Here is a 23243-nt window from a genome sequence, read left to right on the forward strand (position 1 = left end):
ATGCCAACAGCTGCTTTATCCGGACAAAGTGATCTCTTTAATCACATTTTTAAGAAGAAAGTACAGTGTGCACTTTGACAAAAATATTGCAGATTATGAAACACGACTTTTAACATAAACACAATTTGGGCAGTACAATAAATGCAAAACATGCTGAGACTTGTACTAACTGTATTTCTCTACAGTTTTTATATAAATCAATACCCTCACTGCCCAGGTAAAACAATACACCCCACCATAAAGCCGAGCAAAAGCTGAAAGAAATCTCTTCACAGACATTTTGTGAGCATACGCACAAAACACATGCTTTTAAAAGTATCAGACTTTGAAGCCAATTTCTAGTTTGCTCATTGACATAACTGTTCCCAACAGTCTCCCCTTAGCATTACATATAAAGTAATAAACCCCGACTTTTCACTTATAGGTAGTTCAAATCAAATTTTGTTACAGCCAACACCAAAGACCTATCAAAAATCTACAGTCACATTGGAACTTTGGTTGGATCAAGTGTTGTTTGGACGAAGGCAGGCCTTTACAAAAGACTAGGGCTCTCTCTACTACAGAAATTTAGATTGTGACAGTATTTAGATTATGAAAATATTTAGTCAATACTCTCCTCCATAATGACTAGTGACTAGAATTTAAGAATTACAAAAGAAGAAAGTAGAGAGAAAAGCTAAAGTCAAATTTATTTTATTGCCTTTGTCATTCAACAAACAAGAAAAAAACTGATAATAATTAAGATTTAAGTTTTCCTTTATACATGATCATCCAAATTCTATATGGATGAATTACTGAAAGCTGAATTTGGTCTACCTGCTTAACAAGAAGTCATATAAACATTTTCATGTTTTCGCCTTCAGTTCCAGAAAGTTAAACTCTTTAAAATAGTTATAAACATAGGAAACCAGGAAAAATGAGGAAATTTATTCTTTAAGGTCACTTTCAATTTCTGTATTTCTTTTCAGATTTCATACTGTAGCTATTCTGAAAATTGATTTTGGCATTCTCAAAATCTACATCACATATCTTGATGAATCATGTTATAAAATTTTATGTCAGTTTTCATTTGTGTTAAGCAGAATAAATATTTATATATAAATATTTTCATTTAAAATAGAGATTTTGGCACAAAGTCCTAAGCCTGTAGTCGTCAAATTGCATTCTATGCTACTTTCCCTGGATCAAGGAATTGTGCTCCTATGAACTTGTACCTTGTGTATGTAACCTTTGCTGTGTGTCATGCTTAACAATCCAGCAGTATTCTAAGACTTTAGAACATGAGAAAAAGGTGTAGATTTACTTCTCCTTGTTGGTGGAGGTGGAGAAGGGGTGGAAAACCACTTCTTAGGATTTTTGTCTTAATATTTTCATGTTCCTCTCCTGATAATACAGTAGGCACTTGCATCCTTTGGGGTATCTTTAGTGGGAAATCAAAGGACTGTGTGAGTGGCTTCATTCACTTTCTACACTCAGAAATGCAGAGGCGTGTTCCAGTCAAGTTTTAAAGAATTATTTAGAAGAAAGACAGGCCAATAAAATCTACAGTTAAGAGATAGAGAATCAAATACTAATCTTTAATGCTTATATTCCACTTCTTTTCTTTCTGCTGTACTTTTAAAAAGTACTCCAATGAGTGTAATTCAATTTTATATGAAAATTCTGAGTGACTATATTATCGAATGGGAAGAGGTAACAAATTACAGACTAGTGCAAAACAGTAGGACTCCCACATTCTCCAAAGTGCTTCCTGAATAAAATTCAAAACTTGATATCTCACCAACTTGTTAAACTTTAGAATATTGTATCTATAAACTTTCTTCCTTGTCTGCTTGGAGCCTGTAACCTGGAGGCTCAAAATTCAAGCATCACACTACAGAAAAATTCTGCTGAAGCAGGTAATCATAGATCAGCATAGATCACCTGCCTCCTCCTCCTACTATTGCACAACATAAAACCCACCAGCAAGTTGTAACCAGGTGCTGCCCTGTGCCCCCGCTTGCCACATGGACCCTCATGGGTAGAACTTCATCAAAAGCTGCTCCCAAATCTATCAGCACAATAAGCTGGTGGATACTTGGGCATCCTTTCTCTCTGCACCATTTAAACAAGAAGAAGAAATGGAATTTTGATGTCACCCCCAAACACACAGTAGACAGAGGAACAAGTTAAAAAACAGTAGACTCAGTAGTTCATAGGAGTCCTGGAACCTCCAATCTGTGCTCTGGGAGTCAGGCCATTCCTTCAGGATGACGTTCTGATTGTTTGCCCAGTTTGAGTCATAAGGTGTCTCTGCTTCCAGCTGTGCTCTTCACTTACCGGCTGCTCCATCGGGTCAGGACAGGGAAAAGCTTCCACCCTGAGCTTAGGAGTCACCCCCAAGCGCCATCCTTCTCCCCTGGGAAAGAAAGCTGTTCTCGATACTTTTAGTGCCATTCACTTAACAACTGATTACAGATATACATATTTTTTCATAAATAAAATCTGAAGCATATGCGTAATATATTAAAATCTTCACCAACAAGGGTGTGTTAAAAATTTCAAGTTCTGTCATTCAAGTTCAATAAAGGCACACATTACCATTTTTTTTTTTTTCAGGCCTGCAATGAATATAATTGCTACCTGTAAGTCACAAAAGGCATTTTGTGGGACTCTTTTTTATTGGATTTTCCTTTTCTTCGGATTTGCTTCATTTATCCATGGCATGAATCTGTCGCCCCCCAGAAGTCTTTAGATGCACAGAGAGTTTTCATGGATTCCACTGTTTTGTCGGGTTTCAGAGTAACAAACCACAGCTGTGCTGGGTCAGACACTCACATCTGCTTTGGCTGCTTCTATTAAGGCTTCTCACTCCCGAATCTGGCTTTCCGGCTTCCAGGTTCCGATGCCCTCCAGACCAGCCGTGGTGGCGGCTTGGGCGGGATGCCTTCAGTCAAACTGTCTTCCCTCTCTGGATCAAACTGGTCTTTAGAGAGAAGGGGCTGCCGTAGTAAGCCTGGCGTCTGGGTGCCCTTTTCTCTGCTGTGGGGTGTTGGGGGGGTGCTGGGCTTCTCTCGACCAGATTCAACATCTACCTCGTTCTTCCATTCCATTTTATAGGCCTGGGAGGATTTCTTGGAGAACTGTTCTGGCAAGAAGCGCCTGGCTCTGGGCTGCAAATTGAGCACGGTGGTCCCGGTATCTGTGTCTGAGTCACTGCTATTGCCATCTATCACGGAGCAAAATACAAGGTGGGCAAGCATTTTAGAGAGAAGGCATTGCAAGAAACTTCAGTACCTTAGTGGGTCAGGCAACTGATACGTCCTGGGGCTCTGGGGAGAGGGGAGGTTAGCGGGCTTGTGCTAATTTTAGGTGAGTGGCCTTGTGCATCTTACATAACCCCTGCGAGCACCCATGCCCTCAAGTATATATTCATGCTAACTTTGAAGAGCTTACTGTGTGCCAGGCATTGTCCTAAGTCCTTTCAAATGCGTTAGCCCATTTTGTCTTCACAATCACCTACTTTACAGATGGGGTAACTAGGTTCAAGAGGTATCTGTAGGTGGTGGAGGTGGGATTCCAACCGAGCCCCTATGGCGGTAGCAGCTGTGCTCATCTGCCCCACAGGGATGATTCCAGGAGGGCTCAGCCTGGCATCTGGCACACAGTAGGCGGTCTGATAATCACCTGCTATGGAGAAGAGTCTTGCCTTGATCTGGAACCTCAAACACAGCTTTGCTGATTTCCTTTACATGTCCACAAAAGGGCCCAAACCCTTTGCAAACAAAGGGAGGAGACAGCTTTGGAACCAGATTCAGGTGCTGGAGCGCTGTGGGTAGGGCAGTGAACAAAATGCTTGTCCAGGAGTTGACATTCTTGGGAACTGAGAGCATGTTTGCTGGTGGGACCAAGGGCCACTGTTCTAAATATTCAGTGCTGCCTTATCTTCCCCCAGTTATTCTCGCCTCACCCTCCTTTACCATCAGCCATCGTTTAGGCTTCCCTCTTCACAGTTAATTAAACAAGCCAAAAAAAAAAAAAAAAAAAAAAAAGAGGGGTAATGATTATTCCATCCCACATTTAAAGAAAATGTTATTTTAGATTCTAGGGGTACATGTGCAGATTTGTTACATGGGTATATTGCATGGTGCTGAGGTTTGGGCTTCTAAAAATCCCATCACCCAAGTAGTGAACATAGTACCTATAGGTAATTTTTCAACCCTTGCCCCTTGCCCGGCTCCCTGCTTCCCGCCTTTTGAAATCCCTAGTGTTTATTGTTCCCACCTTTGGGTCCTGTGTATCTAATGTTTAGCTGCCACTTGTAAGTGAAAATATATGGTATTTGGTCTTTTATTTCTGCATTAATTCCCTTAGACATCCCACATTTTAATAACATGAAATCCTAATATAGTTCTTCTGGGGTTCACAGACAATGTCTTCAGTGTCTACATAAAGATAACTATCGCATTAAAAAGATATTAGACATTATAACAAAGCTTTATAGTTATAGCCAGAATAAATATATGGCTGCTTTCATGAAAATATATTGGAATTACTGTAAAATTTTAATGACTTAAACATTTGCAGAACTGCAACTTTCTGTTTACCTGCCCTTGAACCCCACGGTGACAATGTTTGCTGGAAAATAACTGATTGGATTCTTTAGAATCTGCACAGAATGCCATTCCAAAAGGTTGCAATGCGAATTAAAATTCACCCAGTTATTATTTTAGATTTGCAAACTCTTGAACTCATGCTTAATGAAGAAAAATAATAGGAAAATTTGTCTAGTTTATAAACATTGGCAAATAAATTTAAAATTTTTCTGCTCCAACTATATTCATTACCTGCATTAGAAATAGTCTTCCTCTTTTGTAGCTTTTCTGGAAGCTTTGTATTTTTAGGTAAGGATAAATATCGGGAGGTTGAAGTGGAAGCCTGTAAAATATAAAATCTTACTTAAATGATACAAATGGCACTTATTGTATATTCAAGATTAAAAATTGTATGGCAAAACTTCATGTTAAAAACCAGAATTTTAATTCCTGATTCCAAAATTACTTTGTGGGGGGCTGTAACTATTATAACTTGAAATAATTAAATCTCTTCCAAAATAAAATGGAGATCCCTACAAAGGGAAATAGAAATAAGTGGGAAATAAATTAGAAACACATATGAAAACCACTGGCTCTTCTCAAAGAAAAGCTACTGAAACATCTATGTATAAAAGTACTGCCAGAAAGACTTAGAACCTACATGTATGGGGAAGAAGATATGTTTACAAATATATATATGTAAGGTTTTTTTTTACTTTAATAAATCTTTAAAATGATACTAATAGAGCAAAAAGTATTACTACAGCTAATTTACTGGCATTTCAAATACTGCAGTCACTAGTGTTTTAAATCAACTTTTAATTAACACTGCTACATTTTACACATAAAGTAACTCCTTGTTCACATATAACCATTTTGATTTCTGACAACCCAATATAAGATATTATTAAAAATAAGCCTCAATTCTTGCTATGTGAAGCCAATATATCATATTATTATTATTATTATTATTATTATTATTATTATTATTAAGATGGAGTCTCGCTCTGTCATCCAGGCTGGAGTGCAGTGGCGCGATCTTGGCTCACTGCAATCTCCACCTCGGTTCAAGCTATTCTTCTGTCTCAGTCTCCCAAGAAGCTGGGATTACAGGCGCATGCCACCATACCCAGCTAATGTTTTTTGTATTTTAGTAGAGATGGGGTTTCACCATGTTGCCCAGGCTGGTCTCGAACTCCTGAGCTCAGGCAATCCACCCACCTCGGCTTACCAAAGTGCTGGCATTACAGGCGTGAGCCACCGCACCAGGCCCACAATATTATTTTTAAATGGCTTTCCTTATCTATTGACAGTTCCCTGAACCAATTGCAATGCTGGCCACATTACCTGCGAACACTCACTTCCCCCAGCCACCCCGGCCTTCCTGCAGCTCCTCAGAGAACTGTCAACAGCCACTTGATTGGCAAAGCTGATGATACCATCAGCTGATCAATGGAAGGGCTGTTGGCTCCACCCCTGGAGGTCTCCCAGAGGCACACACTCAGTTACCCTGTGGTCTCGATTCAAGCTGCTGTCCTTCCTAATGCTTTCTCGCAAACTGTGCCGCCTGCGAATCAGAATCTCCTTGGCTTGTCTCTCACTTGTGTCGGCAGTCAGACTGTGTCTGTTGTAGGATAAAGTCTGAAATGAAAACACATAGAGGACATTAAAAAAAAAAAAAAAAAAAAAACCTGATCATTTCCCCAGAAATTCCAAGACTTTACCACATTTCTTTGGATCTGCACCTCAGCTAAGCACTTACAACTTCTGTGCAGAGAAAAAAATTAAGAGTATAAAAGTTAGCAGTCTTCAGATCTTCAAAGAATTTATATTTTCTTTTCATTTTGTGTTTTTTTTTTTCTTTTTCTTTTTTAGAGTTGGGGTCTTCCTCTGTCACTCAGGCTGGAATGCAGTGGCGCTTATAACTCACTGCGGCCTCCAACTCCTGGGCTCAGGCAACTCTCCCACCTCAGCCTTCCGAGTTGGTATTACAGGTATGTGCCACATAGTTCATCCTTTGATAAAAGTCAGATCATAAGGTTTGTTTTTCATTGAAAAGTGTGATTTTCATAAATGAGAATACCTTGACATCTCTTGTAGGTATTTAGCCATCATTAACATCTGGAAATAAAATACAAGTCACCATGCTACAGTCTCTTTTGAATAGGAATTACTGACGTTAAAAACAAACCACTTTGAGCCACTTGGTGGTGCCATGCCCTTCTGATTAACTTCAGAACGTTCCCTTTTTTCAACTGGGTTGTCACATGAAGAGAGCTGGTGACACTCCCCCCAATGATTACATTCCAGTGTTTGAAAAATAAAATTCCTAAACTAGGGCTGTACATGGCATCCGCTTTTAGTTTTATAGGCTATATCAAAATGTGTTTCCTAAAATAAATCATAAATAATAATTAAATTCATTTCTGAGAGAATAAACATGTACTTCTTGGGAATATCCCCATGTCCAGAAATATATTAGGTCCTACTGAGAGATGTAAACATAACACAGCACAAGGCTTCATTCCTGCCTTGAGGAGTTTACCATCTCATTGAGCATCTAAGGCTAACCCAATTATACAAAATCATGGAAATAAGTGCTGCAACTACATGGTACAGTATAAGCTCCAAGTGCTGTTCCATTTAACCACAGGATGGGAATAATATGGTGGCCGTTGGGGGAGCCTTAAAAACTGGAGGCTTTGGACCAGCTGACAGGAAGGTGTGAGATGCTCCCAGGGGACAGCGAGAAATCCACTTGGGCCAAAGTACAAAACCAGAACCTCTCACTCCCTGGGTGTTTCAGGGAGCAGATGGGTGAGGGAGATGTGGACATATGGTTGGATAAAGTGGAACTTGGAAATAGAGTCCAAATTTTCAACGAATAGTTTAGCTTGGGAGCCACAACTATTGTTTAGTTTCATTTTAAATTAAAAGGTACTGTAGGAAAAAGGGTCAGGTAAGAGTCATGTGGATGGAATGGGGACACCCTGTGGGGAGACCAGCTAAGAAGCTGCTGAAACACCCCCACATGAGTGAGGAGGACTCCTGACAAGCTGTGTGGCCCGAGTGCCACTTCATCTCCCTGTGCCTCAATTTCTTTATCTGTGAAATGGTAGCAGTAACACCTACCACTCATTGGAGGATTAAATGAGTTAACGCATGCAACACACTGAAATGAGGCTTGGAAAATTGAGGACACTCTCTATTCCTTAGCTGTGTTGTTAGCAAATTATTAGAATAAGGTGCTAACAATGGAAACGAAGTGAAAGAAGTGACTCAGGAGAGAAGAAACTATAGCACTTTATAAACAGCAAGGAGGGTGAGATCCATTTTAAAAGTCCAAGCTATAAAACTATTTCTTTAAAACAAACAGCAATCAATTCATTTCTTTAAAATTAGTCTACATGTGTATTTCTTTATATTCAAGACCACAGCAGCAGAACTCCCAGGGGACCCCAAGGCTTCAGCCATGGTGTCCAGGAGGATAGTAGGACCCTGAAGTGGGGTGGAGAGAAGCAGAAGGAGAGAAGATGCCCAGCATGGGACCTGCTGAGCCCAGTGTCATGGTGCAGTCTCCAATTACAGCACAAAACCGAAAGGCATCCTGTTAGCCAACGGTAAGTAAATATTTTGCTACATAAATTATTCTCACTCGCTGACGGATTTGATAGAGATTTCTTGATAGGAGTTCTCGAATTTCGTCAGTTTCACCAGATGTGACCTTCCTTATTTTTTCTTCACGACAATCACTGTGAAAGTTTAGAAAAAGAATATTTTACCTTTCAACAAATATTAGAATCATTGATTTTCTTCCTTAGAGCGACAAGTGTTTAAGACGAGTCTTCAGTTTTAAAAATAGCCCTTGGGGATTATTCAGTAACTTAAAATAATTCCAAATTCTGTAACTCTTATTTCAGTTTCAAAATCATTCATGGCAAGTTTAACAATTCACAAGTTTTCAGAGTCTATTCATGTCATTATATTTTCAAGGAAGAAAAACTACAATGCCTTATAATGCTACATCACTTTATTATTTCTAACACTCCATAAATAAAGTAAAATGGAATAGTTTTCTCCAACAGAAACCTAATTGACTTCAATTTACCATTAAGTTTTCATATTTTAAAAACCTCATCATAAATATTTGCAGACACACCATTTATAACATGTATGTATATCCAGTCAATCCTCATTTGTGGGTTCCATAATCATGAAGTCACCTACTTGCTATTCTTGATTTATCAACCCAATATCAGAATTTCAGTATTTTTGCAGTTATTCACAGACATATGGAGAGTGACAAAAAATTTGAGTCATTTTACACACTTTCCCTGAAGATGTTGAACAAGGAGACATCTGCTTGTTTCCACTCTCGTACTGTAAATAATGTCCTTCTCACAGTCTATTTAGTGATATGATTATTTATATTTTTATGTCATTTATTGGTGATTCTGCTGCCTTACATGGCCCCCAGGCATTGCTGAAGTGCTGTCTAGAGTTCCTAAGTACAAGAAGCCTGTGATGTGCCTTACGGAGAAAATGTGTTAAGTAAGCTTGGTCATACATGAGTTTGTAGTGTTCTTGACCATGAATTCAATGTCAATGAATTAGCAATATATATTAAATAAGGTGTCTGTAAACATAAACACACATAAAATAGGTTACATATTGATTGGCTGATGAAAATTTTGTGACCAGAGGCTCAAAGGAACCTAACCTTGTATGTCCCCATAGAAAAATGTTTCAGTATTTGCAGCCGGGTGCAGTGGCTCATGCCTGGATTACCTGAGGTTGGGAGTTCAAGACCAGCCTGACCAACATGGTGAAACCCAGTCTCTACTAAAAATACAAAAATTAACCGGGTGTGGTGGTGGGCGCCTGTAATCCCATCTATTCAGGAGGCTGAGGCAGGAGAACCTCTTGAACCCAGGAGGGGGAGGTTGCAGTGAGCTGAGATCACACCACTGTACTCTAGCCAGGGTGACAGAGCAAGACTCTGCCTCAAAAAAAAAAAAAAAAAAAAAAGCGTTCAGTATTTGCATATCAGTATTTGAGGCTAGTTTATCGAATGTAACCACCGCAAAGAATGACCATTGGGACTGCATTTATGTTTTTATTCTAACTCCTTCCAAAAAGGGTTTGAGGCAGGCTACAAAATATGTAGTACAAGAAAATAAAGAGAAAAGAAAATCAAGAAAACAAATTAAAGCCGGGAAGGTTAATATGCATAAATGCAAGTCTTCTAGAAGAGGCACTGAGGACACAGAAATTAAAGAGCATAGTTTTCTTATATTTTTCAATGCAAATTTAGCATTGCTGTGAACCAATCATGAAAGTAATTACTGGGGTACAAAAACCTGGTGCACAATGGGTAATGGATGCACAGAGAGGAGCAAACAGAGAACTGATGCTTCAGCGGGACAGACTTCTCTAGAGTTGGATGATTCATTTTTGCCTCCTCTCAATTGCTCAGATGGTTTATGAGAAGCATTTTCTCAGGGAAAGGTGGTGTTGTTTAGACGGCTGTCCCACTTTCTAGTCAAGTTTTTTTTTTTTTGATCATCAAAGTTAATTCACAGATTTTCAGAGTTGGAAGGAATATAAGAGGTCATTAAGTAACAATCTATCTTTTTGATATCTCATTTTCTTATATAATGTGCCCACCAAATTCTTACCAAAATATTTTTGCATACATCTAGTGACAAGTGTACGACTACATCCTTGTTTATACTTAAACAATTTTTTATAAAATGTAATATAAACTACATGAATCTTATATGTTCAGGGAAGTGAACATACTTAGGCAACCACTGCTCAAGTCAAGAAACAGAACATTCACTAGAATCCCAGAAACTACTTCATGTTCCTCCTACCAATCACTAATTCTCTCCCTCTTTGCCAACAGCAATAACTATTCTGACTTCTAATGTCATAGATTCAGTGTGCCTGAACTTAAACCTTACATACATGAAACAGTATAATACATAGTCTTTTGCATTTAGCTTCTGTTCCTGAGCATTGTGCTGAAGATTCATTTATGTTATTGCATATGGCTATAATGCATTCAGTTTCACTGTTGTATAATATTCCATGGTATAAGTATACCACAGTTCATCTATTTTGTTGTTGATGTATATTTGGCTAAATTCCAATTTTTGGATATTGCAAACAATGCTTCTATGAATATTCACATGCATGTTTTTTAGAACACACATGATTATTTGCCATTTGCATATCCTGTTTTATCAAGTGTCTGAATAAGTTCCTTGTTCATTGTTCTATAGGATTGTCTTTTCTCCCATAGCCCTTTGTCAGTTATGTGAGGCAAGTATCTTCTCCCAGTCTGTGATTTGCCTTTTCACCCCTTTAAGGATGTATTGGGATAAACAAAATCTCATGATTTTAATACAGTTCAATATATCAGTCTTTTCCTTTATAGCTTGTGCTTTTTGGAGCTTGTTTAAAAAAAGTAATTTCCTATCACAACATTAATGTATGTTCCTACGGAATCTTCAAAAGCTTTATTAAAGTTTCACTTCTCACATTCAGATCTACAATATACCTTAACTTGATAGTGTGAGGCAGTGGTTAATTTCATTTTATTTTCATAGGAATACCTAATTGATCAGAACCATTTATTCAAGGCATCTTTTCTCCCCCACTGCTTGTTCTGTAAACTTTGTCATTAATCAAGTTTCCATATATTGGTGGGTCTGTTCTGAACTATTTTGTTCCACTGGCTTGCTTATCTGTCCTGTTCCAATATCATATTGTTTTAATCATGTAACTTTATACTTTATCCTGTTATCTAATAGTGTAAACCTTCTAAGTCTGTACATCTTCAAATTTGTCTTGACTTTTTGTATTTCCATTAAAACTTTAGGACCAACTGATCTAAACATGCACACACACACACACACACACACACACACACACACACCCTAGGATTTTGAATGACATCATTGAATCCAAATATCAGCTTGAAGAAAATTTAAAATTGTACAATATTATTTCTTTTCTTCTAGTAATATTGTCTTTAATTTATCTGTTTTGCACTCAATATGTAGCTTTCTGTATTTTTCTCTTTTTCTTTATTTTGGTTATTTCCCTCTTACTTGTTTTCTAATTAAGCATTTCTCTCATTAACTCTGTCTAATCTGCTGCTACACACATCAAATAAGATCATAAAGTCAGTTACTTTATTTGTAGCTCAAGAATTTCCATTTAATAATCTCCATGATATTGCCAAAACTTTCAATGTAGTTTTCTTTCCTTAAACATACACAGACACAGACACAGACACACACATTTTATACTTTAAAAGTCTCTGTCTGATAATTCAGTTATCTGAATTCCCGTTATGCCTGTTACAACTATTTTGTTTCTTTTTCTTAATGTTTTAAATCACATTTTCTTTTTTTGTTTTTGTTTTTTTTTTTTGAGACGGAGTCTTGCTCATCACCCAGGCTGGAGTGCAGTGGCGCTATCTCAGCTCACTGCAAGCTCCGCCTCCCGGGTTCACACTATTCTCCTGCCTCAGCCTCCTGAGTAGCTGGGACTATAGGCGTCCACCACCACGCCCAGCTAATTTTTTTTTATTTTTAGCAGAGACAGGGTTTCACTGTGTTAGCCAGGATGGTCTTGATCTCCTGACCTCGTGATCCTCCCGCCTCAGCCTCCCAAAGTGCTGGGATTACAGGCGTGAGCCACCGCACCCAGCCTAAATCACATTTTCTTTTCTACTCATACGTTTGGTTATTCTTTATCAGTTGCCAGACATTGTTTAGGAAAATTCATAGAAGCAGTTTAAGGCTCTTTATAATCTTGTTTTCCTCCCTGGGTAATTTAAGCTTGTTTCTCTCAAGCGTCTAAAATAACATAACACAAAACAGGACATAAAACATAACATAACATAACATAACATAACATAACATAACATACACATTTCTAAGGTTTCATATTTTAACCAAAGTCTCATTCTGCTGTGAGATCTTAAGACATCTCTCTAGGGCACAGGTCAATTTTTCTTTTTTTTGAGACAGTCTCACCCTGTCACCCAGGCTGGAGTGCAGTGCTACAATCTCGGCTCACTGCAACTTCTGCCTTCCGGGTTCAAGTGATTCTCGTGCCTTAGCCTCCTGAGTAGCCGGTATTACAGGTGCACACCATCATGCCCAGCTACTTTTTGTATTTTCAGTAGAGACAGGGTTTCACCATGTTGGCCAGGCTGGTCTTGAACTCCTGGCCTCAAGTGATCTGCCTGCCTCGGCCTCCCAAAGTGCTGGGATTACAGGAGTGAGCCACTGCACCTGGCCTGGGTCAATTTTTCAAAATTATTATTACTAGTTTCAAAATACTATCAATGCATATTTAGCAATACTAACTTTTATTTTGCAAGAACATACTTACTTTAGAGATGCATATGTAGGGACAGTACTTATCATCCCAGTCTCTGCCATCTCAATGGCATGTTTTATTTCAAGCTTTTTATATAAAGATACAATGCTTGACTTTGGTTGGTTTTCCCGAATCAAAAGCTTCCGCAGATATTTATCATCAAACTTTTTAAACCTGTAAATAAAGAAACTTTCAATAAATTAATACTGGATTGACGAAGAAAATAGTTGTTGTTTTTACCAATAAAGTCATTTCCACCATTCCCAGGAAAATACTTAGTAGCAGCATTTAGCTAACTGGTCATTTTATATATTTAGTTGGTGCCTACCTGTATAAATGTGTATGTGTATATATACATATGTACATGTATGTATATATACATACACATATGCATGTATGTGTGTATATACATAGATATGCATGTATGTGTATGTATATATAATATAGATATGTATACATACACATATATGTATATATACACATACACATATATGTATATATGACACATACTGCTGCATTTTTATATATGACCCTGATGCACATAAACCTAGTATTCACTAATTACAGATTAAAATACATATATTTCTCTCTTTACCATTTCTCTACTTCTGCTTTTAGCAAAATTGTTCAGAAACTTTATCACTGTTTGTTTTCTCCAATTCCTCTCCTCTGATTCTCTCTTGAACATTCACATTGCTTCAATACTGCATTAAAGCTACTCTTATCAAAGTGGTCAGTGAACCACATGATATAATTGCAGTGGGCAATTATGAATCCTCATCTTTCCTGCCCTCACTTGTTTAAATTATTGTCTTCATTTGGCTTCCAGGATACCACCCTGGGGTACCCCAACCTCTTTCTCACCCTCTCAGTTTTGTTTTTTTCTTTTGACCTCCTAATGTGGGAGTGCTCTGGGCCTCAGTTCTCGGTCCTCTTTCATACCGCCACTCACTCCCATCACCATCTTGCCCAGTCTCCTAGCTTTTAATAGCATCTCTATGCCAATGACCCCCACATTTGTATCTCCAGCTCCAACCTCTTGGCCAAACCCCAGATATGAGCTTTTGGCTACTTACTCAACATCTGCAGTTGGATAGCTGTAGGGCATCTCAAATTTAACATATTCCAACTGAACTGACATTCTGCCAGAGTCCTCCCATCTCAGCAAACGGTGACTCCACCAGGTCAAAAATCCTGGTGTCATCCTGGATTCTTCTACTTTTCTCATGTTCTATGTTATGGGCTGAATTGTGTCCCGCCAAAAATTCATATGTTAAAGTCTAATCCCCAGTAGCTCAGACTGTGACCACATTTGAAGATCTAGTGTTTACCGAAGTGATTAAGATGAGGCCATCGAAATGGGTCCAAATCCAAAATGACTGGTGTACTTACAAAGAGAAGAGATTTGGATTCCAACACATACAGAGAGAAGGAAGATGATGTGAAGAGGCAGGGAGGAGACAGCCATCTACAAGCCAAGCAGAGGGGCGCTCAACAGAACCTTCCCTCATGGCCCTCAGAAGATATGAGCCCTGCTGACACCTTGATGTCTGACTTCCAGCCCCCAGGATGATGAGACAATTCATTTCCGTTGAGCCACTCAATCTGTGGTACTTTGGTTATGGCAGCCCTAGCAGACCAGAACTCCAAATCTTTGCTCCATCAGCAATTTCTGTTGGTTCCACCATCAAAATATATACAAAATCCAGCCATCTCCCACCCCATCTAATGCTATCACCCTGGTCCAAGACATCATTCTCTCTCACCGGATTCTGGTAGTGAGCACCTAATTGGCATTCCTACTTCCACCATTGCATTTCTACAGAAGCCCAAGTGCTCCTGTTAAAATATGTCCAATGATGTAACTGTTCTGCATCTCCCTTGGGTACAAGTACAATGCCCTGTGACTTCCTACACAGTCTGGGTCTACCCCTTTTGGTACTGTGCCCCTCTTCCTTAGCTGCAGCCTCACTGGTGTCCTTCCTGTATTAAAGACTTACCAGCAGTGCTCCCATTTCTGAGTCTTTATACTTACTATTCCTTCTACTAGGAATCCTTTTCCCCAGATACCTGCAGGGCTCACTTTTTACACTTCTTTTAAGTCTTTCCTTGACAATCATTTTCTCAAAAGTGCCCTTCCTATCCATCCTGTTAGAATTGCACACAGCCTTCCTCTCCCAGCAGTCCCCATCTCGCTGCCCAGATGTATTTTTCTCCATAGTAGTTACCACTTTCTAGCATGACATACAATTTACTTGTCTTACTTTCTGTCTCCTGGCACAAGAATGTGAGGTCTACATGGGCAGAGTTTTTTTTTTTTTTTTTTTTCCATATCACCAGTGCCTGGCACACTATAAGCACATGTGGTAGAATGAATCATCTGGTCCCAAGTCCTCCCTGTATCCACACCCTCTGCCTTATTACTTGGCAATGGCCTTCCACCATGGCCTAGATGACTTGCTTTGCCCTGTTCCTTGCCAGCATGCTCAATAATGTTCCTTGCTTTGGTCAGTGGGCTATTAGCAGACACAATGAAAGAAGCAGTGGCTTAACCTGGGCTTGCACATGGAGGCTTACATCTTGTGCTTCAACAATCACTATTAGAAAAATATGCAGAGTGGCTCCTTAGTCCCAGGACAAAGGTGACTGTCACATGGAGCAGAGTCACCTCACCCCAGTCACACCCGATAGGTCCGGCCAGAATCAGCTGGCAGCCAGCCAACCCACTGGAGCACATGAACAAGCCCGGCCCCAACTGGCCAAGCCCAATCAGCCTCTTGACTCATGCACTTTATTAATAATGACGTGTTCTGAGCAGCTGAGTTTTGGGGATGGTTTGTTACACAACATTATAATGCCAATACATAAGTGAAGCAACATGCAATAAATATTTGTTGAGAAAGAATTAAGGGTACTACTACTTGGTCACCACAAGTCCAAGGAGGTTTATAGACACACCTGTGCCGTGAAAGGCATCAGTGTTAACCCACATTCTTGTTGGTAGTCCTTTGTTCTAAATACTAGAGGGCTCTGAGTAATTAACGAAGAGCCATCCTGAATGTGCTTTCTTTTTGGCTGGCCACTAAAGACTGGGTCTACTTTTTTCTACTTTTAATTGGAGTTTTATGTGAGGCCCATTGGGCCAGGACTCCTGGCAGCAACACACCTTTTAAAACTTGTATTATTGTTGTTGTTTTAGCTTTTCACTAGAGAGAAGTAAAAGGAAGAACAAGCACCAAGGACAATGGCATCTGCTCTATTTCGTGTAGGGATAGTGTGTTTTCCTTGCTTCAGTCCCACACCTTTCATTTCTCTGCTAAGCCAAACATAGGTGTTCTATTTCACCGTCATTACACTGCTTGTGCCAAGACTGAGAAGGGTCCCTACTGTATCCCCCTTCATTTCATTCTCAAAGGATCAAATGCCTCAAGAATTCTCTGGCAGAACCACTGGAAATCCACAGCATAAGGGTTCCAGAGAAAAGGGAAGGACACTCAACATGCCTGAAACAATCACTTCTTTTGATGCTGATTTTAGTAACATTAACAATCACCAAGGATGTGATCTCAGCAGAACTCATTTTAAAAATGTCCTGTGTCAGCACCACATCCCGCTGCACCCACTTCCCTGCTCTACCTATGTGCCTTTGACAGTCCTGGAAACTTTGAAATTTTCCTGGAGAAAAATTGTGCACGGAAATATATCAATGCTTTCAAAATTATTAAAAGAAGTGTATCCACTGCAGTGGCAAATGCTAGCCACGTAACATTACCTTTCAGGCATGGGGCAAGGTTGGCGCTCTCATCTTTGGCACTTACAGCCAATTAGTCTGGCAGCCTTTGGATGTGTGCCTAGGGCAGACTCACGGACCCCAGAGATAATGTCTCTGCCTGAAAGACAGACGTAGCCAGACTTTCTCTGACATTTCTTCTCCTGAGTTCCAGACCAAACCCACACGACCACAGCATCTACCTCTTCATTCTTCTGACAATGCCCGAGGACCAGGTGGCCTGATTACTGTGCGGGGCCAATCTCTATTCCCCCATGTGGGAGGCAGAGCAGCAGTAGACATTTTGAACCTAACATTCACTTTGGAAAGGGAGCCAGCTGTTCTGGGTTACGCCTCTCATATGTCATTTCAGGAAATTACTGAGGGGATGCTAAGGAAAGGGAGGAAAGTGGTTGGGTTGAAAGGAACAAGGTAGGCAGAAAATAGGCATTGCTATGAAAACAGTGGAGAAGAGAGGCAAAAAGGTCTGTTCCACTGACTTGGCACAGACGGGGACTCCTCCATGCTAGGAAGGTCCCACGGTCATAGGGCAGATGTATAGGATCTCTGGTCTACCACCTGCCTCCAGAAAAGGGCATACTTCCCATGAGAAATGGCCATTTAAAAATAGCTTTATAATGGAGAATATAATTTGCTTAATTTTATTACCCTGTGTTCCCATGTAGCTAATTGGGCATGCTCTCCATACAAACAAAATCTTTTTCCTTTCATTATATAGTAAGGCTGAGTCCCAGGGCCCTGTCTACATTAGTAAACAGTGTTGTAAAGCTTGTAAAGGTTTTTCTAGCACTGAAAGTCTCTGTCACTCATTATATTACCTAATAGTCTCTCTCTCACACACATATATATACACACACACAGGAGTCTGCTTGCTGTGTGATTGTTTTGTTGTGTCTATAATATTACAGAATTTCAGGCCTGACTCTATGGCTTATACTTCTTATGTAGCCCAATATTATGCCAGCATATATGAGCAAACAGGAAACACTAAAAAATTCCCTTGTGTTAAGTTGCAGACATTGGTAGGTTAGTAAATTTAATATAAATTAGCAATGGAGGGAAAAAATTCTGTTAGCAAGTTAAGAAAAATAAAACAAGAGGGATCTACCAAATATAGTTTAAAACGTGTCCTTCTGTCTTCAGGGATTAGCTTAAATGCTGCCTTCAAAAGTCTCGCCTAGCCAGTGATGTGCTAATAAATGTTTAACAAATTGCTCTGTGAAAACAAAGGGCCTTGATTTGTAGCATTTGTCAGTTCCATGATACAAGTCCTGATTCAAGCAACCACTCTGGACAGTGCCAAATGTGCAGTCAGGAAGAGAGGTACGTGATAAGCTCCCACTAGCAGGTGGGGGCTGGCTTCTCTATCCCACTGCTCCTAGCTCTGCTGTCAGAATTGGCCCTAACTTCTCGACCCATAACACTGTTTCTCAGTTTATATTAAAGCATGCATCTAATTCTGCCTGTCTAGTCTACCTTCTCCACTTCAACTGTAAGATCCTTGAAGACCAGTACTGAATGGTATTTATCCAACACAGAGCCTTTTACAGAGTGGTAAACTCTGTGTGTTTGTGTGTGTGTGTGCCTGTGTGTATATGCATTTATATAAATGTATGTAATTTTTCAGGTAATTTTAGCTATATATTATTTCTGCTCATCTGTTTACATCCTTAGATGTTTACATCAAATCTCTGCATTTGACAAAGTCCTGCACCACGTGTGGCAAAATGGATAGTAATGGAAGCCCTAGTTTTCAGCCAAATAGATCGCAATCCTCAGTCCTCTTTGCAGAGAGGAATGGCCACATGACTGAGTCCAAGCCAATCATCAGAAGAATCATATGGCAGCTTCTGATGGTTTCAGTTAGAAGGCAGCTATTAATAGCACATATGCTTTGTCTCCTCATCATCTTTCATCCTTCTTGCTGCCTCTAATGGCTAATATTGATGCAGCCATTGTGGTTCAAGAGGCAGTCTTGGAAATGAAGGCTACTCTTAGTGGATCGACTAGACAGAGGGTCCTCAGACCCTGGGGAGTCTTGGAGTAAAACTCATCTATTAAATGTAAATTGCCTATCTCTGGCTATTTACAGAAGAGGGAAATAAGCTTTACTTTGTTTAAGCTACTATTATTCTACATCTCTATTATAGCTGAACTTCATCTTAGAGGACATACTATGGTACAACACAGGAAAGATTTCCAATTAAAAAATAATACAAATCAGTAAGTCCTGCTTTCAGAGTAATCCTGGGCCACTTCATAACCCAATGGCATAAGACCTTCTTACTTGTCTCTCCAAAAGTTGTGACCCCAGTGTCCACAAACGTCTTCAATTCCAGTCTTCACATGATCAAACAACTAAAACAGAAAAAGCAGGCAAACTGATTAGTCTTTACCTGAAATCAATAATTTTCACTCTACTTATATCATTTCTAAACTCCAAAGACCTTCATGGCTTTTGCTTCTTATTTGTTTATTATTTATTACCAAAAGCAATAAAACAGTTCATTTTCAAACAAATTGATGAAATGTTTGTCATGTCAGTATTAGATAAGTCTTCAATTATTTTGCTCACCTATAACAGTTTGTTAATAATTTTGAAAAGTATGAAATATGGTAATAATTTCCCAGTAGGAACATTTCCAGGCTGAAGGAAGTAAAAAGAGGGGACTTCTTGTCTCTCTACTCATGCAGGAGTTTAGCAAGCTAAGCTGGAGAAGTTACTGTGGGTCCATATCTATTCTGTACTCCCTGAGCACATTCCCTCTTCAGGGTCTCCTCCCTCTCACCCTGCCATTCCTTTCTTCTTCAGGAAGTGGACAACTTGGTACCAAGCTGTCTGACTAATTCAAATATTTTTCCTTTATCATTAAAGGTATTACACTTTCTTAACACCTACCCGACAATAGATTTCTTCACTGACAGCTTGTTGTTTCTTATTGGACCTCTTGACATCAAGAAACTCCACCAGTGGTCGAATAGTTATTCCCTGAACAGGAAACACAATTTAAGTGTTTAATATATATTTATACAATTTAAAAATGGTTTAATATAAATATTTTATATAAATTTTTTATAAACTACATTTTAATATTCAAGGGTAACCTCTCCTACGCTTTGATAAGCAATGACAAAAGATATTCAGCTACCAAGATTTAACACAGTAAATGTAACTTTTTGTTAATTTTCCTTCTTTTCAAATAGCTGGCATATTTTCAAAGGACCATGTCCTCACAAAAACAAAAACAAAATGGAAGAAGCAGAGAAAATAATTACAAAAATTAATAAAGCAGGCCAGGTACAGTGGCTCATGTCTGTAATCCCAGCACTTTGGGAGGCTGAGGTGGACAGATCACTTGGGGCCAGGAGTTCAAGATCAGCCTGGGCAACATGGTGAAACTCCGTCTCTATCAAAATAATAATAATAGTAATAATAATAAAGTATTATCCAGTTCACAGGAATCACCTACTTGTTATATTATCCATAGAAAACTTATCAATGACTCCTTCATTTGTTCATTTATAAAAACAATTTTCACTGAGTTTCTAGTGCACAAGTGTCAGGGTCTTGGGCATTTGGAACCCAATGATGAATAGTTAAGGACCTGGGTTCTAGGACTTTGTAGTCTTATACAAAGTCAGATACTTCCGAAAACAGTTACAAAATAAGCAGAAGAGGGATGACTGGGCTAGCACAGGAAGCAGGTCAAAGAAAGCTTGGAGCAGAGGAGACACTGGCAGGCAGTGGTGGAGATGCTGGAAGCATATCCCAGTGGAGACCACAGCACAGCAAAGTGAGAGGGGGCTTGCGGCCAGTCTGGGCATGTTCATGGGTGAACTCGGGAAACGTGGAGAACTATCAGCTCTTCAGTAAACTAGGAGGAGAAAAATTCCTTAATGTGACAAAGACATATGCCAGAAATCAATAGTGAACATATCACTTAAAAATGAAACATTACAAGCATTTCTATTAGAGCCAGAAATAACACAAGGATGCTCTGTCTCTGTCTCTGTTCAGCTCTCTGTCTCTCTTCAGCACAGTTCTGCGTGTCCCAGTCAACTGAGAAGAACAGACAGATGAAGAGCTAGATGAATAAGTACTGAAAATGGAGTGACAAAGTTTTGTTGCTCCTAGATGATTGACTTTTGTCCTAAAAAACCTGAAATAGTATCTTTTCATTTGAAAATAACAAGAAAATTTGGTACAGTGACTAACACAAATTCCATCCCAGATGTTAATTTTTAAATGTAACAGAATAAATGCCTACACAATAGCAATGAAAAAACATATAAAAAGAGAGTGTGTATATATATATATATATATATATGAAATGCTAGTAGATACTAGTATCTACTTAGTAGATACTAGTATCTAATAATATGGTATATAATACACTAGTATTCTATATAGATACTAAATATGCATATATATATATACCATCCATTATCTCTATATATGTATGACACCCTATCATAAATGCACAAAACCTTTACAAGGAGAAGTATACAATTTAACTGAAGAAGATTAAGGACATTTTGAGATATCAGGAAAAAAAAACAGTTCTCTAGACAGGATAACAATATTGTAATGACAGTTTTCTCTCAACTAACATGTATCGACAATACAATTCCAGGGACATATTCCTGAAGATTTTTACCATAACATAAATCAGAGGCTGATTTTAAATTAACCTGAAAAAGTAAATGTAACCAGAAGATTTTAGAAAAAGGAGACTGAAAGGGAACTTACAGACATCAAAATGAACTGTCAGTGAATATACTTAAAAGTAATGCAATACTGGCACAAAATAGGGCAGGTGAGGAGGGGTGAGGGTCAAGATTCCCAAGTTTCTTGCTTGGTGGGCGGATGGTCACTACTTCCTGGCAGGAAGGATCATGGGTAGGAAGAGTTGTTAGGATTTCGGGGACAGAGGGTAGCTATATAGGGGGATGTTCCCTGCCATGCATTTGACTTTCATCTCATCTCTCCTCATGTCTTTCAGTCTCTAAGAATGCTTTTGATAATACAAACTGACTGAGACACACACACACACACACATACCCACTACACACACACACACCCACTACACACACACACACACACACACATCCATTTTTTAAAGGAGGTGATTGGTTTTTTTCCATCAGTCTAGCTCTGGGCATTTTTCAGCTTAATTTTCATTTAACTTTCTGAAGTGTGAACCGATTTTGACCAAATTTGGTATAAAACACATCTTGGGTTCTATTTGTATTTCAGTCTACCACTTTGAGATAACATAAAAGGTAACAGCTGTTTTCCAATGAACACATGTTCTGTAATTTCTAACTTATGTAAATGAAAATGGGTGTAAACATGTGGTTCTCAGAGATGGGAGATTTCACCAAGTTCCAGATTCCATGAAGCCACTAGTTTAATAATAGCTCAAGGAAAAGCTGACAAAATCAGTGTAATTTTTAAAACTTTGTAATGTGTTCTAAAGACACAAGCTGCTGTTTCACATGCTCTTGTCCTATCAGTGTTCATTTAGTAAGTAATAAGTGAGTGACCAGTCTTTGTAAATACAGGACATGAAATAAAGACACAGGGCTTACCCCAGTCCATATGTTGATTCCTTCCACCCTACAGATGATCTGGAAGTGAAGGCACTACCATAAATAAATCACAACTGATCAACTCCAGGAAGAAAGTGTGGCCTACCACGCCATCAACTCAAGTTTCGGAAAGCATAATATATTTATGTTTGTAATCATAAAGCTTATAACAGCATGTGTTTGTATATACTGTCTCTTTTAATAGGCGCCCTTTTTCTCTTTGAATTGCCTGCAGTGGTCATGTCATGCTCAATAAGAATTATTTGGTGAAGGCTGCCTTACTTCCTCTCCCTCCCTTCTTACTTTCCTTCCTTCTTCAATCCATCTATTTTGCAGGCAGAGTATGTGACATCTGTGTATGCCACAGTAAGCCCCCAACATTGGATGTTATATTCTAGGAGCCTGGGTGTCTGGTTGGGAAGGAGAAAGCACCTTATTTTACCCACATTAGAAAATTTCTAATTTAGATCACCCAGGGAGTAATCCGATAAGGCTTAGAAAAATAAAATAGCTTGCTACCATCCATACAGGATTAAAAAAAACAAAAACAAAAAACAAAAAAAAAAACCTTAGCTTTTCATCAAACTACCAATAGAAATATTTGCAAATACAAGTTAAATTTTCACCCGTTCATTCACTTTGGCATACATAGTAAACACCACCTCTGAGGGTCAGGCCTGCCTGGGAGAATCATGTAACAGCTGGAGCAGGGAGAGTAATGGAGAGAATGATTTGTTTTGCATCTTGTTCCATCTCTGCTTTCCTCCCACCCAGCATCCCCCAGCTCCCATTTATATCAGAGGGGAAAACAAACAAACAAAAAATAATACAACTGTGATGCGAGTGTCATAAGCATTCTTCTCATCTTTTTTTTTTTTGGAAGAAAA

General features: G+C 39.0%; 1 protein-coding gene and 1 long non-coding RNA gene across 2 annotated transcripts in view; one reads left to right on the forward strand and one right to left on the reverse strand.

Moving 5' to 3' along the window:
- Positions 1–664: 664 nt before the first annotated feature.
- Positions 665–23243, reverse strand: part of SLC9A2 (solute carrier family 9 member A2) — a 95079-nt gene continuing 72500 nt past the window's right edge. The window contains exons 6-12 of the mRNA XM_017864931.1: positions 19664–19753; positions 19052–19122; positions 12987–13148; positions 8230–8326; positions 6084–6215; positions 4827–4917; positions 665–3208 (exon numbers count right to left, since the gene is read on the reverse strand). Of these exons, the coding sequence (XP_017720420.1) occupies positions 2838–3208; positions 4827–4917; positions 6084–6215; positions 8230–8326; positions 12987–13148; positions 19052–19122; positions 19664–19753 (1014 nt within the window). The 3' untranslated portion in view covers positions 665–2837. The remainder of the gene's footprint in view (positions 3209–4826; positions 4918–6083; positions 6216–8229; positions 8327–12986; positions 13149–19051; positions 19123–19663; positions 19754–23243) is intronic.
- LOC108524085 (uncharacterized) lies at positions 6525–22827 on the forward strand. Its single transcript, XR_001883970.1, has 3 exons — positions 6525–6568; positions 8005–8194; positions 22391–22827. It is a non-coding gene; the product is annotated as an uncharacterized LOC108524085 (long non-coding RNA).

Source organism: Rhinopithecus bieti, unplaced genomic scaffold (assembly GCF_001698545.2).
Source record: "Rhinopithecus bieti isolate Rb0 unplaced genomic scaffold, ASM169854v2 scaffold_76666, whole genome shotgun sequence".
Taxonomy (NCBI): domain Eukaryota; kingdom Metazoa; phylum Chordata; class Mammalia; order Primates; family Cercopithecidae; genus Rhinopithecus; species Rhinopithecus bieti.